This window comes from Eubalaena glacialis, chromosome 13 (assembly GCF_028564815.1).
Source record: "Eubalaena glacialis isolate mEubGla1 chromosome 13, mEubGla1.1.hap2.+ XY, whole genome shotgun sequence".
Lineage (NCBI taxonomy): Eukaryota > Metazoa > Chordata > Mammalia > Artiodactyla > Balaenidae > Eubalaena > Eubalaena glacialis.
In genome coordinates, this window is record NC_083728.1 from 93,502,024 (window position 1) to 93,520,194 (window position 18,171).

The following is an 18,171-nucleotide window of genomic DNA, read 5'->3' on the forward strand; positions in this document are numbered from 1 at the left end:
GAAGAACTAAAGAGCAAACACACAATAATGAAGAACACAATAAATGAAGTTTAAAATTCTCTAGAAGGAATCAATAGCAGAATAACTGCGGCAGAAGAACGGATAAGTGACCTGGAAGATGAAATAGTGGAAATAACTACTGCAGAGCAGAATAAAGAAAAAAGAATGAGAAGAATTGAGGACACTCTCAGAGACCTCTGGGACAACGTTAAACGCACCGACGTTTGAATTGTAGGGGTCCCAGAAGAAGAAGAGAAAAAGAAAGGGACTGAGAAAATATTTGAAGAGATTATAGTTGAAAACTTCCCTAATATGGGAAAGGAAATAGTCAATCAAGTCCAGGAAGCACAGAGAGTCCCATACAGGATAAATCCAAGGAGAAACAGGCCAAGACACATATTAATCAAGCTATCAAAAATTAAATACAAAGAAAAAATATTAAAAGCAGCAAGGGAAAAGCAACAAATAACACACAAGGGAATCCCCATAAGGTTAACAGCTAATCTTTCAGCAGAAACTCTGCAAGCCAGAAGGGAGTGGCAGGACATATTTAAAGTGATGAAAGGGAAAAACCTACAGCCAAGATTAATCTACCCAGCAAGGATCTCATTCAGATTTGATGGAGAAATTAAAACCTTAACAGACAAGCAAAAGCTAAGAGAATTCAGCACCACCAAACCAGCTTTACAACAAATGCTAAAGGAACTTCTCTAGACAGGAAACACAAGAGAAGGAAAAGATCTACAATGACAAACCCAAAACAATTAAAGTGGTAATAGGAACATACATATCGATAACTACCTTAAATGTAAATGGATTAAATGCTCCAACCAAAAGACGTAGACTAGCTGAATGGATACAAAAACAAGACCCATATATATGCTGTCTACTTCAGACCTAGGGACACATACAGACTGAAAGTGAGGGGATGGAAAAAGATATTCCATGCAAATGGAAATCAAAAGAATGCGGGAGTAGCAATTCTCATATCAGACAAAATAGACTTTAAAGACTATTACAAGAGACAAAGAAGGACACTGCATAACGATCAAGGGATCAATCCAAGAAGAAGATATAACAACTGTAAATATTTATGCACCCAACATAGGAGCATCGCAATACATAAGGCAAATGCTAACAGCCATAAAAGGGGAAATCGACAGTAACACAATAATAGTAGGGGAATTTAACACCCCACTTTCACCAATGGACAGATCATCCAAAGTGTAAATAAATAAGGAAACACAAGCTTTAAATGACACATTAAACAAGATGGACTTAATTGATATTTGTAGGACATTCCATCCAAAAACAACAGAATACACTTTCTTCTCAAGTGCTCATGGAGCATTCTCCAGGGTAGATCATATCTTGGATCACAAATCAAGCCTTGGTAAATTTAAGAAAATTGAAATCATATCAAGTATCTTTTCCGACAACAATGCTATGAGACTAGATATCAATTGCAGGAAAAAAATCTGAAAAAATACAAACACATGGAGGCTAAACAATACACTACTAAATAACCAAGAGATCACTGAAGAAATCAAAGAGGAAATCAGAAAAAACCTGGAAACAAATGACAGTGAAAACAACGATGACCCAAAACCTATGGGATGTAGCAAAAGCAATTCTAAGAGGGAAGTTTATAGCTATACAATCCTACCTCAAGAAACAAGAAACATCTCAAATAAACAACCTAACCTTACATCTAAAGCCATTAGAGAAAGAAGAACAAAACAACCCCAAAGTTAGCAGACGGAAAGAAATCATAAGGATCAGATCAGAAATAAATGAAAAAGAAGTGAAGGAAACGATAGCAAAGATCAATAAAACTAAAAGCTGGTTCTTTGAGAAGATAAACAAAATTGATAAACCATTAGCCAGACTCATCAAGAAAAAAAGGGAGAAGACTCAATAGAGTTAGAAATGCAAAAGGAGAAGTAACAAATGACACTGCAGAAATACAAAGGATCATGAGAGATTACTACAAGCAACTCTATGCCAGTAAAATGGACAACCTGGAAGAAATGGACAAATTCTTAGAAAAGCACAACCTTCTGAGACTGAACCACAAAGAAATAGAAAATATGAACAGACCAATCACAAGCACTGAAATTCAAACTGTGATTAAAAATCTTCCAACAAACAAAAGTCCAGGACCAGATGGCTTCACAGGTGAATTCTATCAAACATTTAGAGAAGAGCTAACACCCATCCTTCTCAAACTCTTCCAAAATATAGCAGAGGGAGGAACACTCCCAAACTCATTCTACGAGGCCACCATCACCCTGATACCAAAACCAGACAAAGATGTCACAAAAAAGGAAAACTACAGGCCAATATCACTGATGAACATAGATGCAAAAATCCTCAACAAAATACTAGGAAACAGAATCCAACAGCACATTAAAAGGATCATACACCATGATCAAGTGGGGTTTCTCCCCGGAATGCAAGGATTCTTCAGTATATGCAAATCAATCAATGTGATACACCATATTAACAAATTGAAGGAGAAAAACCATATGATCATCTCAGTAGATGCAGGAAAAGCTTTTGACAAAATTCAACACCCATTTATGATAAAAACCCTCCAGAAACTAGGCATAGAGGGAATTTACCTCAACATAATAAAGGCCATATATGACAGTCCCACAGCCAACATTGTTCTCAATGGTGAAAAACTGAAACCATTTCCACTAAGATCATGAACAAGACAAGGTTGCCCACTCTCACCACTATTATTCAACATAGTTTTGGAAGTTTTAGCCACAGCAATCAGAGAAGAAAAAGAAATAAAAGGAATCCAAATCGGAAAAGAAGAAGTAAGGCCGTCACTGTTTGCAGATAATATACATAGAGAATCCTAAAGATGCTACCAAAAAACTACCAGTGCTAATCAATGAATTTGGTAAAATAGCAGGATACAAAATTAATGCACAGAAATCTCTTGCATTTTTATACACTAATGATGAAAAATCTGAAAGAGAAATTAAGGAAACACTCCCATTTACCATTGCAACAAAAAGAATAAAATACCTAGGAATAAACCTACCTAAGGAGACAAAAGACCTGTATGCAGAAAACTACAAGACACTGATGAAAGAAATTAAAGATGATACGAACAGATGGAGAGATATACCATGTTCTTGGATTGGAAGAATCAACATTGTGAAAATGACTATATTACCCAAAGCAATCTACAGATTCAATGCCATCCCATCCGTATCAAACTACCAATTGCATTTTTCACAGAACTAGAACAAAAAATTTCACAATTTGTATGGAGACACAAAAGGCCCCGAATAGCCAATGCAATCTTGAGAAAGAAAAACGGAGCTGGAGGAATCAGACTCCCTGCCTTCACACTATACTACAGAGCTACAGTAATCAAGACAATATGGTACTGGCACAAAAACAGAAATATAGATCAATGGAACAGGATAGAAAGCCCAGAGATAAACCCACGCACCTATGGTCACCTTATCTTTGATGATAAAGGAGGCAAGAATATACAATGGAGAAAAGACAGCCTCTTCAATAAGTGGTGCTGGGAAAACTGGACAGCTACATGTAAAAGAATGAAATGAGAACACTCCCTAACACCATACACAAAAATAAACTCAAAATGGATTAAAGACCTAAATGTAAGGCCAGACACTATCAAACTCTTAGAGGAAAACATAGGCAGAACACTCTATGACGTAAATCACAGCAAGATCCTTTTTGACCCACCTCCTAAAGAAATGGAAATAAAAACACAAATAAACAAATGGGACCTAATGAAACTTAAAAGCTTTTGCACAGCAAAGGAAACCATAAACAAGACGAAAAGACAGCCCTCAGAATGGGAGAAAATAGTTGCAAATGAAGCAACTGACAAAGGATTCATCTCCAAAATTTACAAGCAGCTCATGCAGCTCAATATCAAAAAAACATACAACCCAATCCAAAAATCGGCAGAAGACCTAAATAGACATTTCTCCAAAGAAGATATACAGATTGCCTACAAACACATGAAAGGATGCTCAGCATCACTAATCATTAGAGAAATGCAAATCAAAACTACAGTGAGGTATCATCTCACACCAGTCAGAATGGCCATCATCAAAAAATCTACAAACAATAAATGCTGGAGAGGGTGTGGAGAAAAGGGAACCCTCTTGCACTGTTGGTGGGAATGTAAATTGATACAGCCACTATGGAGGATAGTATGGAGGGTCCTTAAAAGACTAAAAATAGAACTACCGTATGACCCAGCAGTCCCACTACTGGGCATCTACCCTGAGAAAACCATAATTCAAAAAGAGACATGTACCACAGTGTTCCTTGCAGCACTATTTACAATAACCAGGACATGGAAGCAACCCAAGTGTCCATCGACAGATGAATGGATAAAGAAGATGTGGCACATATGTACAGTGGAATATTACTCTGCCATAAAAAGAAATGAAATTACTTGTAGTGAGGTGGATGGACCTAGAGACTGTCATACGGAGTGAAGTAAGTCAGAAAGAGAAAAACAAATACTGTATGCTAACACATATATGTGGAATCTAAGAAAGAAAAAAAGGTTTTGAAGAACCTAGGGGCAGGACAGGAATAAAGACGCAGACGTAGAGAATGCACTTGAGGACACGGGAAGGGGGAAGGGTAAGCTGGGACGAAGCGAGAGAGTGGCATGGACATATATACACTACCAAATGTAAAGCAGATAGCTAGTGGGAAGCAGCCGCAGAGCACAGGGAGATCAGCTCAGTGCTTTCTGTCCACCCAGAGGGGTGGGATAGGGAGGGTGGGAGGGAGACGCAAGATGGAGGGGATATGGGGATATATGTATACATACAGCTGATTCATTTTGTTATACAGCAGAAACTAACACACCACTGTAAAGCAGTTATACTCTAATAAAGGTGTTAAAAAAAAAAAAATCACTTGTTGGCAGGTCCCAAGCCCCACCTCCAGGGGTTTCGATTCAGTGGGTCCAGAGTTGGAAGTAGGTGGGCTGGAGTTAATCCAGATGATTCTGGTGCAAATGGCCCATGGGTTACTCTGACTATTCCAGACCCCACCCCCCACCCCCCACCCCCCCATCCCCCGCTTTACAATGCCATATCCCATGAAGCCATACGTATCCCATTGCCCTGACCGGGAGGGAGTATGCCCTCCTATGTTCTCTTGTGCTTTTTGTGATTTGTAGCGACCATCTGGCCAGCTCTTTTTGCCTAGCATCAGATTTAACAAATATAGTATCCCATGTTATGGCTTTGAGAACTTATTCACTTATTTTCTCTTGTCGAGCTTTTTTTTTTTTTTTTTTTTTAAAGTAAAAACAAATACACAGGGAATGTAAAATCATACAGCTGGTATAGAAAATGGTATGGCGGTTCCTCAAAAAAATTGAAAATGGAATGATCCAGCAATTCTCCTTCTGGGTATATATCCAAAAGAGTTGAAAGTAAAGAGTTGAACACATATTTGAAAACCAGTGTTCATAGCAGCATTATTCACAGTAGCCAAAGGGTAGAAACAACCCAAGTGCCCATTGAAGGATGAATGGTTAAGTAAAATAAGTATATCCATGCAGTGGAATATTACTCAGCCTTAAAAAGGAAGGGAAGTCTTGACACATAAGACATTTGGCACACTGAGGACCTTAGGCTAAGTGAATTAAGACAGACACAGAAGGACAAATAGTGCATGATTTTACTTATATGAGGTCCCTGGAGGCGTTGCATTCATAGAGACAGTAGAGGGTGGGCGCCAAGGGCTGGCTTGGGAATGGGGGGAATTGGGGTTGTCGTTTAATGGCTACAGGGTCTCAGTTTGGGAAGGTGAGAAAGTTCTGGAGACGTATGGTGGTGATGGCTGCATGACTCACTGACGCTGAGTGTGCACTCAGAAGTGGTTAAGATGGGAAGGTCTGTGTTACGTGTGTTTTACCACCATTAAGAAACAAGCAGTGCCACGATGTGTTCTTAACCACACGTAGGGCACAGCCCTGGTTGCTTCCTTGAGACGTGTTCCTGGAAGTGCAGTTGCTGGTCGATGGGTGTGGTCTCCCCTTGCAGCTGCTCTTCTTACCTGGTCCAGGAGGACGGCTCAGCCCTCCTTGGGGCAGTGGGGCAGGGCGGTAGCCTTGCTAGCGACCTGTCTTGCTAGGTCACAGGAGGCACTGTGCTGGATGAGTGAGCTCTCCTGCCTGGGTTTCTTCCCCAAGGAGCCCATGGTGGGACCTCGGGGATGCACGAGTCTGCCCGGGATCATGTCCTCTGTTACCCAGATGCCTCCTGCCCGTCCACCCAGGGGACTGGGTTACCTTGGGAGTCCTTTAGGCCCTAATTTCTTCCTACTTCCTTCTCTTCAGGTGTGTTCATAGTACTGCTGTCAGTATAGACAGAGGTCTCCTGAAGCCAGGCCTCCTGCCCCCTTGATCAAACTTCACCCGCGCCCTCGGTTCACCCCGTCGCGGCCTCAAGAATGTACACGTGTTGCCAAACCTGCCTCGCTATCTTTTCTTTTTCTCACGTGGAACATTCTCAAACCAGTGCCTCTCAAGTACTCTGTTTTAACTAAAGCTCATACATACTCTGCACTCCTCCGACAGAACACATTTCTTTTTGATCAACACTGCAAACTAAAGGTGCATGGAATTCCATACTGTTTACTGATTAATGATAATTTTAAATGGAAACTTGTGCTCCTCATGTACATGATGAACTATCACACACCGCTTTCACTATTACCTATGTTTTGTCCTTGTTTCCCAATCCTGGCGTTACAGTGGGGTTGAATTGTGTACCTTAAGAAGTGGTTTTAAAGTTTCCCGCTCCCATGACGTGAACGGATGTGTGAGGGGTTATCAGGTGGTAGTGCCGCCATGTGCTTGGGTCTTGGGGTTTTGGAAATAAGCCTAAAGAAGCCCTGTTGAGCCGGGCTCAGCCTGGAGTTGTCTGAGCTGTGACCTGAGCCCCGGGTCTCCCGCAGTCCATCCATCTCTTTAAAGACGTCCCGCCTTTTCTGTGTCTCTGAGGGTAGAACAGTTCTTGAGTGTTGTCGCCTGGCTTCCTGGTCTCTGGGTTTTTAGGAGAAGTTGAAACCTAGTGGCCAGCAGGGATGACTGGACAGGACTCCTGAGTCTCTGTTTACAGAGTAGGAGCTGCAGGTTTTCAGCCCAGAGGCCGCACGGAGAAGGTGGTCCCGTTGCTGTGTGCCGTCCAGCAGCGACCGGGGCAGGGCTGAGGCAGGAACGGGGTGCGGGGTCCATGCCTGTGCAGTTTGCTCTCTGGAATTGGGCACCACCCGGGAAAGGCAGGCCCTGCAGCTTGAAGCGCCCCCTCTGCGGGGAGTGGGGTGGGGGGGGGGTCGGTGCATCTGAATGGTGGCACCGCACCTGGGACTTGGGGCTGGGGCGTGGCTGGGAAGCCACTGCTGGAGAGCCTGCCTTGGCCTTGGGCAGTGCGAGAGCCACACCCCTGTGGCTGTGCAGAGGCCACCCGCCCCCGGCGTCCCGCCCCCCGCCGGTCTCGGTGGGAGCAGCTCTCTGCCCTCTCTGGGAGGAGCAGCACGAACTCAGGCCACGCTGCAGGGGCTCTTGTTTGCATGGCTGGTCGAGGGGGTGGAGTGGCATGGAGCGGGGTAGAGGAAAGCCAGTTTCCTGCTTAGTTTATTTGAATATGGAGCCAGGCCCCTTGACGCTTTGTTGAAATAGCTGCTCAAAAGTTCCAAAGCATTTGGGTGTCTGATGGCCTCTGTGAAGTTCAGCTGAAGGGTGTGAGCCTCGGCCCGCCGGGAGTGGGGGGGCTGTGTGCGTGGCGGCAGCCTCAGCCTGCAGGTGTCACAGGAAGATGCAGAGGCCCGAGCCATCAGCGGGGTAGAGCATTTCTGAAGGAGTTCATTTTTCTCTTCATTGGACCGTTCCCAATTTCCCCTCATTATTAAATTGTTACATTTCAAATTATCTTTACTTCAAAGGAAAATGCAGAACCTCGGTGAAGAGTCCGGCTCCTCTGTGTTACTCTGGCTCCTGGCTTTGTGGGGCTAATTTGTACCTCAGGGCAAGACTCTTGTTTCTAAATTGCTCTCACGTGCTCCCGACTCTGCCAATTGCTCTCCCGTTTCCAGGAGGGCTTCTGCTTGGAGGCTGTTGCTGCCCCTCAGCTGGGGAGAGGCCCCGCCGAGTGTGTGGCCGTCTGTCTGACAGATGCTTCTCCACGGCCTCCTCCTGCTCTTTCAGGTCTGAGCGGACGTGGCCCAGCCTGGAAGGGGCGTGAGGAGGAGGGCGGTCGCCGTCATGCTCCCCCAGCCACCCTCTGGGCACCCGTCTGCCTGTCCCGCACGGCGTTGGCTGGTCCTGGGCCCATAGGGACTGGGGGCCTTGCAAAAGTAGACGTGCAAGTTCTTCATTGGTTTTAAATAAACTTCCCACTGATTTAATAATAGTTCGCATACTCCTTTGACTAACAGAAAAATAGAAAACAACTTAAATCTCTTAACAGTGTTTCAGAAAAAATATCTCTTGGCTTAAAAGGGTTTACTTGTTTTGCTTACTTATTTTGCTGTTAGTATCTTTAAGTCCCTGAGGTTGGAAAACATTAGGAAGCTCTGAAAAGAATGGGGAATTGGCATTCAAGGCTGGTTCAGCCTCTCCCCCTCCTAGGTTTTAGTTTCTCAAGGTCTTCTACTGGTAAACATCTTTTCAATGTAAGTATTTTCTAATCCACAAAGTTGGCTTGTGTTCAGGGCAGAGTAAGGGTAGAAATCTCGGCACTGTGCCTAGTGGTTCTCACACCTTGAGGCCACGTCCTCACAAAACGTCCAATAAAGGGCTTTTCTTCTGGTGGCCAGGGAAGGGCCTCCATCAGGTGGTCTGAAAGGGAGATATCATGGAATTACCTTGGGAGGAGTGTTGATGACAGAACCCCTGTGTGTGAGGAGTGGGGCCGTGGGCCCCCTCTGGGCAGGGGCTGCGCTGGGCTTTCAGGACGTACCACTGACAAGCGCAAGTCTTCGGGCTAACGTTCTAGCGATGGCAGACACTGAGAGACCCCAAACTGATAACAAGGGTGGTGGTGCTGTGCAGCGAGGGTCGTGATGGGGTGGGGAGAGGCTTGGGGGCCTCTTGGAGGAAGTGACATCTTTCCTGAGACCTCTCTTTTGAGAACGAGCTAGGCTTGGGGAGACTGAGGGAAGAACTTGGCAGGCCCAGGGTTAACTATCGCAGAGTTTCAGGGAGCAAACGGGTTGCCGTGTTCAGGCAGCAGAGGAAAGTCCAGTGGGAGGTGAGGAGGCGCCAGGGGCCTGGTGGTGCAGGGTCTGTGGGCCCTGGACATGAGGCTCGGTTTCAGCAGGTTTCCGTGAGCAGTCCTGGGGTACGATGTGACTGCAGGTGCCGACTTCAGCAGGAGGGGTGGGGAGGCCAGAGAGCGCTCTTGGAAACTGGGCACTGCGCTGGCTCTGGGGGCCGGGAGGAGGGCCTGTGGGTACCGAGCCGTGGCCCCTGCGTAGCCCTGGGCTCCGGCCCCGGCCCCGACCCTTGCGCTCACCTCCTCTCGGCCGCTGCACACCAGCGAGCCGTCTAGTTTGTGTGCCCCAGGCAGGTGTCGGGAATGTTCGTACTCCGCTGGGTGTTCCATTCTGTCTCTCAAAGACATTTTTAAAATAAAATCAGCCATTTTTAAAAATTGAAATATAGTTAATTTACAATGTTGTTAGTTTCAGGTGTACAGCACAGTGATTCAGTTAAACATATCTATTCTTTTTCAGATTCTTTTCTAGTATAGGTTATTACAAGATATTGAATAGTTGCCTGTGCTGTACAGTAGGTCCTTGTTATTTTGTATACGGTAGTGTGTATATGTTGATCCCAAATTTCAAATTTATTCCCCCTCCCCGCTTTGGTAACCATAAGTTTGTTTTCTATGTCTGTGGGTCTATTTCTATTTTGTAAATAAGTTCATTTGTATCATTTTTTTAGATTCCACACATAGGTGATATCACATGATATTTGTCTTTCTCTGTCTGGCTTACTTCACTCAGTATGACAGTCTCTAGGTCTATCCATGTTGCCGCAAATGGCATTATTTCATTCTTTTTTATGGCTGAGTAGTATTCCATTTGTGTGTGTGTGTGTGTGTGTACATCTTCTTTATCCACACATCTGTTGATGGACACTTAGGTTGCTTCCATGTTTTGGCTATTGTAAATAGTGCTGCAGTGACCATTGAGATGCATGTATCTTTTTGAATTAGAGTTTTCTCCAATCCCTCTCCCAGGGGTGGGATTGCAGGATCATATGGTAGTTCCATTTTTAGTTTTCTGAGGAACCTCCATACTGTTCTCCATAGTGGCTGTACCAATTTATATTCCCACCAACAGTGTAGGGGGGTTCCCTTTTCTCCACACCCTCTCCAGCATGTCTTATTTGTAGACTTTTTGATGATGGCCATTCTGACCTGGTGAGGTGGTACCTCATTGTAGTTTTGATTTGTATTTCTCTAATGATTGGCGATGTTGAGCATCTTTTCATGTCCCTGTTGGCCACCTGTGTGTCAAAGACATTCTTGGTGTATGTTCTCCTGAGCCACGGTGCTGAGCTAGAGGAGGGGGTTCAGATGGAGGCTCAGTGCTGCTGAGAGTGGGTGGCCTTTGAACCAGCCATCAGTGTCTTTGAGTCTCAGTTTCCCCATTTGCAAAATGGAAAGAGTAAACAGCAGGGCTGCTCTGAGCATTAACTGAGCTCATTAACCTGGAATAGTTTTGAAAATTACGAGGCATTGGGCATGTGGGTATCTGCTGTGGTTGTTACATTGCTGCTGTCCTCATACCTGGACTTTGAAGCGAAAGGGAGGAAAGGCAACTGGAACGCACTGGGCACCTCCCCTGCTAGCTGCCTGGCAGGTGCTTTTAAACCTCACTTCAAGCCTCTGCATGGTGACATTGTTACGTATCGACCCTGTTTTTACAGGTGAAATAAAATCAAGGCTTATAAAAGTAATGTCCCCAGTGTTGCATGGCTAGCGGCTGGCTGTGGCGTGAGCCCAGGTGGCGGAGAGCGCACAGCTCCACAGCCCACCGCTCCGGGGACGGCGCGCAGGCCCCGACTCGCCCCAGGGCTGTGAACCGCCAGTGGCTGGCGTGGCTTTGGGCCGCCTTCTCGTGTCAGCCGATCCCCCTCCAGGGCACGGCCAGCACTGATGTGTGCTCTTGACCCCCCAGGACCCCAGAAGACCTGTCCAGGTTCATCGTGGAGCTGCAGCAGCGCGAGCTCGCCCTCCAGGACAGGAGCAGCTCCATCACCAGCAGGTAGGCCTGGCGGCCCGCGGTCTTGTGGCGACGTGTCCGCTCCAGAAAGTGGGCTGCCGGTGGGGGTGCCCCTGGCTGAGGAGTGGCTGTGCTTCACCATCCCTGCCTCGGCCTGAGCGAGCGGGAGCTGGGGCAGCGGGGTGCCCCGTGGCAGTGAGACTCAGCTGAGGCGGCGGGCGTACTGTCATCTGGGCGCTGTGGCAGATCAGCCCTGGGGCCCTGGGAGGAAGGCGTGCGTCCCACCAGGAGTATTTGCGTCTTTGTGGAGGCGTGGGCTCTGCGTGGCCCCATGAACGTGTGGAAACCTGGAGCCTGGGTTGAAGTGTCTGAGTGTTTGAACGTGTGTGGACTTGTGCCCTCGGGGAGGGTCCCACGTAGCAGCACAGCCGGGCCATTCGTGTCCACGCCCGGGCAGGCAGCTCTGACTTCCTCCAGGGCCTGAGGAACTGGTTCCACACCAGTTCTGCCTCTGACACCTGCTGGACGCCCCAGGAGTCAGTTCAGCTCTGCCACTAACTCCCAGGTCAGCCAGACCCCACAGGTGAGGGCTCGGTCCCACAAGGCGCGCCTGCCTCGGGGTTCCCAGGCTATCCGGACTTCATCTGACTGCAAATTCAGGGTCCCCCCAACCCCTCTCTGATAGTTTGCTAGAATGATTGACAGAACTCAGGGAAGCACTTTATTTAGGATTACTGGTTTATTACAAAGGGTGCAGCTTGGATCAGCCAGCTGGGCAGAGATGCATGAGGCGTGTGTGTGGGGTGGGGGCAGAGCTGCTGTGTCCTCTCCAGGTGTGCTGCCCCCCAGCTCCACCTTTTGTCCACTGACTTGGAAGCCGCCTTGTTCAGCAGTTTCTATGGAGTTTCCTGCTTGATTAAGTCATGGCCATTGGTGATTCACTTGGTCTCTATCTCCGCTCCCCTCCCTGGAGGCGGGGTGGGGGTGGAGCTGAAAGTTCCAACTTCTCTTCCCCTGGTTGGTTCCTCTGGCTTCTCCCCCGCCCTTCCTGCCCAGGGGTCTGGCTGAAAGGGCTTGTTAACAAAAGGCACTCATCTCGTTCAGGAAATTCCAAGGGTTTGTGGAGCTCTGTGCGGGGAAGGGCACCAAACCAAATGCTTGTTCCTCACTGAGCCGCACTTGGGCTCTTGCAGGGCTGTCCGCCTCTGTCCCCTGGGGCCCAGGCTGGTTTCTCTCGTGCTTGCAGGGTGGCTGACCAGGTTGTGGGTGTCGCATCAGAGGCAGAAAGAGAGGCCTCCTTCTTGGGTCTCCATTTTGGAACAAGGAAACCTGTCCTAGGACCCCCACTGGCGTCAGACTCCCCCCACCCCAGTCACTCTCACTGGCCCAAATGGGGTTGAATGTCTGCCCCAGACCAGGTACCTGTGGAGGATGGTGTTAAACTAGTCAGTTCCCACGTGATTCACTTGAGGGTGGACAGGTGAGTGAGGTGAGCCTCTCCAGTGAGCGAAGGGCTTGGGGGCAGGCTGAGAGGACGGTGACCACAGAGGGACCTCGGGTGCCCGGCACTGGCTGACTGGCTGGTTGGGGGTGGAAGTCAGCCTGCCCGCCGTGGTCGTCCTCCACAGCCTCAGGCCCTGTGCAGATGGCGTTCCAATAATTTATTAATAACCGAAGGAAGGCTTTCTTATTTGGGGGGCTGATGTCTCTTTGAAAATCGGCTTTTAGAAGCATCTGGTTATGTTGGACATAATCACATCAATTTAGTTTAAAAACCTCAAATGAAGACTTCCCTGGTGGTGCAGTGGTTAAGAATCCGCCTGCCAATTCAGGAGACATGGGTTCGAGCCCCGGTCCAGGAAGATCCCACATGCCGCGGAGCAACTAAGCCCGTATGCCGCAGCTACTGAGCCTGCGCTCTAGAGCCCGTGAGCCACAACTACTGAGCCCGCGTGCCACAACTACTGAAGCCCACGCGCCATGACTACTGAAGCCCACGCGCCTAGAGACTGTGCTCCTCAGCAAGAGAAGCCACTGCAATGAGAAGTCCGCGTACCGCAACGAAGAGTAACCCCACTCGCCGCAACTAGAGAAAGCCTGCATGCAGCAACGAAGACCCAACACAGCCAAAAAAAAAAAAAAAAGTAAATTAATTAATTAATTATTTAAAAACTTAAAAAAAAATACCTCAAATGATAAAGACTGCCTTTTGCTTTCAAAGCTACTGTCAGATGAAACGGTCATTAAAAGTGGTTTGAAATTAAAGCGTTTGACATTTTTCCAGGCGATCCTCTTTATTTTACTTTGAATTTGAAACAGAATGAACTATTAGAGGAAAGGAAACTTGTCTGCATTTTCCTCCTGCCAAACTGCGAGGTACTTTCTAAAATGACCTGCTTTGAGCAGCAGCAGGAGAGCCAGCCTCTCAGCGTCGTGAATGTAGCTCTCCGCAGCTCCGGCAGTACTTTCGACTGTGGTCACACATGTAGATTCCGCCGTCCCGTCTCTTCGTTGGGACTGGTTCAGGAATGGGCTCTCCGCCCCTGGGAGCGGTCCTTCATGGCGGCTGCTGGGTCTGCGTGACTCCTGCCGACTTGCCCACCTCTCAGGACCCCTGGGCTCCCTCTGAGAGCCGGTGCAGCCACCCAGGAGCAGCTGAGTCTCGGGCATCCCGAGAAAGAGCTGTGTGCTTCACCTCTTCTGCAGGATGGGCACCTGCCTGATGGGCCTCGGGAGGTGAGGTGAGGTGTGACAGCACGGGGCACAGGGCCTAGGAACGGCTGCTTGCCCGCTGGATGGAGGTGCTCTTGGTCCCGTCCTCATTCAGCAGACTGGTCCTGACCGCGTAGCCATCCAGGGAGCACTTCCGTGTGCCAGCGTCGTGCCCAGTGCGTACGTGCATCATCCCCTTCATCTCAGGGAGGTCCCGCAGGAGACCTCCCTCCTCCCGGTGATGGAACGGATCAGAGAAGCCCAGGAATGTTCTTAAGGCCTCAGCCGATAAGGGGCTGTCGGGTTCCTGCCCCATCTGTTCATGGTAGAGTCACGTGCAGGCCCTGTGAGGAGGTGGCAGGGAGCTGGGGTCCTGTGCCCTCGAGGCCCTCGCCGAGCAGAACAGGGAGGGGACGTGTGCGCAGCGCCATTCACGCTCGCAGGGGTCTGGGCAGCTGCTGCTCTCACAGGCAGCAGGCCGATGTGGCCGTGATGGGGGCGGTCCGTGCAGAGGCCAGGAAACCTCGTGAGGCGGGAACAGCTGATTTCACTTCTGCACGTCTTTAAAGGCAGTTGGGCAGAAATTCAGGTTAGGTGGGAAGAGGCACCTTGGCAAGAGGGTGAAAGCCTGGGGTCTGGCCAGCACGCAGGCAGGCAGGGGTCCGGTCGGAGGGTTCGGAGGGCTGTTTCGGGGGGGGGCGAGATGGCAGGAGGTGCCTGGCGTTCAGCAGTGCTCAGGAGACCCCAGGTGACGTGCAGGCGGTGGTGGGGCCAGAGGTCTCGTGGGGTTCTGGTTGGCATCTTGTAGCATGTCCTTTGGGAAGCGCTAATGGTGGTGTGCCTCTCTGTTAGCGGGCTGTCCTGGACCGCCAGGCCAGCCTCTCTGTGCTTTCCGTTTCGTGGCCGACCTCGGGCAGCTCCAGGGGCACCACTGGTCACTGACATGAATGGGTGTGTCAGTGCCTTTGGACAGCAGTTTAATTACAGCCCAGGGAACCTTGCCTTTCTTTTGTGGCCGCCCCAGCATTGGTTTTGGCGCTTGAAGGCTGATGATGTTCCGTTGGAGGTGTGCTGAGGACACGTGAGTATTCAGGGTTTGTGAGCGGCTCTAGGTGTGTCCCTGTCAGTGTTCTCCATGCAGAGCTCCCCTGACACTGCCATGCAGCCGCCTGTGCCCTAGCAGGCCCCAAGAGCATCCTGGCGTCTTTGGGACCCAGCACCTCACTCCATAGCCCTGGTGTTTGCAGAGCCAGGGGCGCTGTGGGCCGGGGTGGATGGGAGGCTGCGTCTCTTCGTGGCTCAGAACCTTGTGGGCAGCCTCGAAGGACAGGGGAGCAGGGAAGCTTGTGCGGGGACACGCGGGGCTGTGATACCTGCGTTTCTCTGCCTTGGTGGAGAGTGGGAGATGGAGTGGAGCAGGGGCTCCTGGGGTCCAGTTCTCACCTGTGCACACAGTGTGGTGGAGATGGTGAGAGTGGTGAAGCTGGCTGAGCCTTGCCGATACCCGGTTCCATCTCACCTGAATGCTGCGAGATGGTGCTGCTGTCCTCTGTTTCACAGCAGAGAGTCGAGCCCTGTGTCGAACAGCTAGGAAGCCATGGAAACAGTATTTGAATCCTGGTCTGTGCGTCCTAGGAGCTCCACACGATTTGGGCTGGAGCCCCAGTCCCTGAGAGGTCCCTGAGAGGTACTACACGTGGCTGCAGAGAACCCTTGGTCACGCGTTTCTCTGCTCCGTTGGAGATGTGCGTCATGGGCCGGCTGGTGTGAGCCTCAGGCCGCATCCTTGATTCGGATTTAAGGTAGAACCTGCTGTAGGAGTGAGTGACGAGAAGCCGTGCAGACTTCGTGGTTCTGCCTGCCGTGCTCTGTGCACTCCTGCCGAGCCCGGCTCTTTGCGGCGGATGATCCCGCTATACAATCAGCTTCAAAGGCTGCCTGCTCACCCCCGAAGCACACCAGCTCTGGGCTGCTCTAATGACTGCAGTTTTTTGTTTGTTTGTTTTATAAATTTATTTATTTTTGGCTGCGTTGGGTCTTTGTTGCTGTGCGCGGGCTTTCTCTAGTTGCGGTGCGCGGGCTTCTCATTGTGGTGGCTTCTTTTGTTGCGGAGCACGGGCTCTAGGCACGCAGGCTTCAGTAGTTGTGGCTCGTGGGCTCAGGAGTTGTGGCTCGCGGGCTCTAGAGCGCAGGCTCAGCAGTTGCGGCGCTCGGGCTTAGTTGCTCCGCGGCATGTGGGATCTTCCCGGACCAGGGCTCGAACCCGTGTCCCCTGCACTGACAGGCAGATTCTTAACCACTGCACCACCAGGGAAGCCCTGCAGTTTGTTTTGAAGCTCAGGTCTTTCCTCCTCTGGGCTCTGCATGTCTCAGAAGAGCCCTTGGCCTCAAGCTGTCAGTGTGTGAGGAGCCCTGCAGCGCCTGGAGCCCTGGTCTTGCCTTAGAACTCTGGCCAGTCCTGGACGCCCCTGGGAGCTTCCTGGTGCCTTGGCCTGGGCCACTGACCGGGGAGCCGGCCGGCCCCCTCCACATGGCGCTGCCCTCCTCATGCCGGGGGCTCTGGGCAGCGTTGGGAGGAGATGATTGTTGTGTAGTGAAGGGGGCTTGAGAATGAACGGATGGAGTACCACCTGCCTCGGGAGGTGGTGCCCTTGGCTGCTGTGTTTTCCTGGCATCTGCCAGGTTGATGGGTTTCTCTGCGCCTCCCAGGGGTGACTTCAGATCAGCATGACAGTCATGATTCTTAATGTGGCTCTTTTCTCACTTTGTGCAAACCATTTAGTTTGTCATTTCGAACCTCGGAATATAATTAGGCCTTGTTACCTTTGTCACCTGTGTCTATGTGAGTTATGGTAGACTCAAGCTCTCCAGAGGCCAGCCAGGCCAGCGATGGGAACAGAAGATTCATGATGACCAGGGGGTGGGAGGGAGAACCTGTTCCCTGTGCATCTGGCTGGATTCATGCTGTGTCTGACCCGGGCAGGGGAGGGTCTGGAAGCTCTTGCTGGTCTAAATGCAGGCTGCTGGTGGTCCAGTCTTGCCCCGCCACGGAGTAGCTCTGTGTCGCCGTGTCCCCACTTTCTCTGCCTCACCTGTGAAGGTGGTGGTGATACGTCGTAGGATGGTTGTGAGAGCTGTCACAGAACCTCGGTAGAGCGTTTGGAGTGTGCCTGGTGCGGTGAGCGAATGTCGGCTCGTGGTTCCGATCATCGTGTCACTGTCCTCTTGCTTAAGGTGCCTGGGAAAGTGTGACTTCTGGGGTAGCTAGGGCAGGGCAGTGGTGAGTTTTCCGGCAGGCTCATTAGGAGTGAGAAGGTGTGTCTTTTGGGGGGTCGGCGGCAGAGAAGATGCGAAGGGGTTGAACGTGTGGGCACACCTGAAAGATGGGGATGTGGGGTTTGCTGTGGATCATATGTGGCAGGTAAGACGAAAAGACAAGAGTGAGGTCTTTGGTGAGAGCGTGTGAATGGTGGATTTGCCTCTTATGATGCTGGAGAACTTAGCAGAGGAGCAGGTGAGGGCAGAGGGAACCAGGAATTCAGTTCTGGACATGGTGATGACAGTAAGAGGCCTGGTAGACAAGCACCTGAAGGTTGGAGACGGTGGCTGGCTGTGGAGGCTGCGGTTGGCTTAGCCATCTAGACTAGGGGCGTGAGTGTGGATGCGACTCCGCCCGTGGCCTACAGCCGACCAGGCAGGCGGGAGCGCCTAGAGCAGCGCTGACGTCCTCCTCCACCTGGACCGAGTGATAGTGGGGCAGGTGGGTGAGAGCTGGCTCAGGCCCACTGGCGTCCTCGCCTGGGGTGCTCCTCGCTCAGGCATCCGCGTGTAGCCTGGCCCTGCCTCCTGGGGTTGTGCTTGGGCAGTTCCTGGTGGCTGCCTGAAGTGGCGCTCTGCACGCCTGCCCTCACCACGCTCGGTGCGTGCTCTGTGCCCCCCGCCATGCAAGCTCCCTGGACCCAGAGGAGGGCCTGGCCCAGTGTGCGCTTGCTGCCCTCACCACGCTCCGTGCGTGCTCTGTGCCCCCGCCGTGCAAGCTCCCTGGACCCAGAGGAGGGCCTGGCCCAGTGTGCGCTTGCTGCCCTCACCACGCTCCGTGCGTGCTCTGTGCCCCCGCCGTGCAAGCTCCCTGGACCCAGAGGAGGGCCTGGCCCAGTGTGCGCTTGCTGCCCTCACCACGCTCCGTGCGTGCTC

General features: G+C 50.3%; 1 protein-coding gene across 3 annotated transcripts in view; it reads left to right on the plus strand.

The window, feature by feature from the left end:
- Positions 1 to 18,171, plus strand: part of MAD1L1 (mitotic arrest deficient 1 like 1) — a 342,045-nt gene that overhangs the window by 72,706 nt on the left and 251,168 nt on the right. For 2 of the 3 annotated variants that reach the window (XM_061208639.1, XM_061208638.1), the window contains exon 10: positions 11,221 to 11,307. The exons of the other annotated variant lie outside the window; for it this stretch is intronic. In XM_061208639.1, the coding sequence (XP_061064622.1) occupies positions 11,221 to 11,307 (87 nt within the window). The remainder of the gene's footprint in view (positions 1 to 11,220; positions 11,308 to 18,171) is intronic. 3 annotated transcript variants of the gene reach the window in all.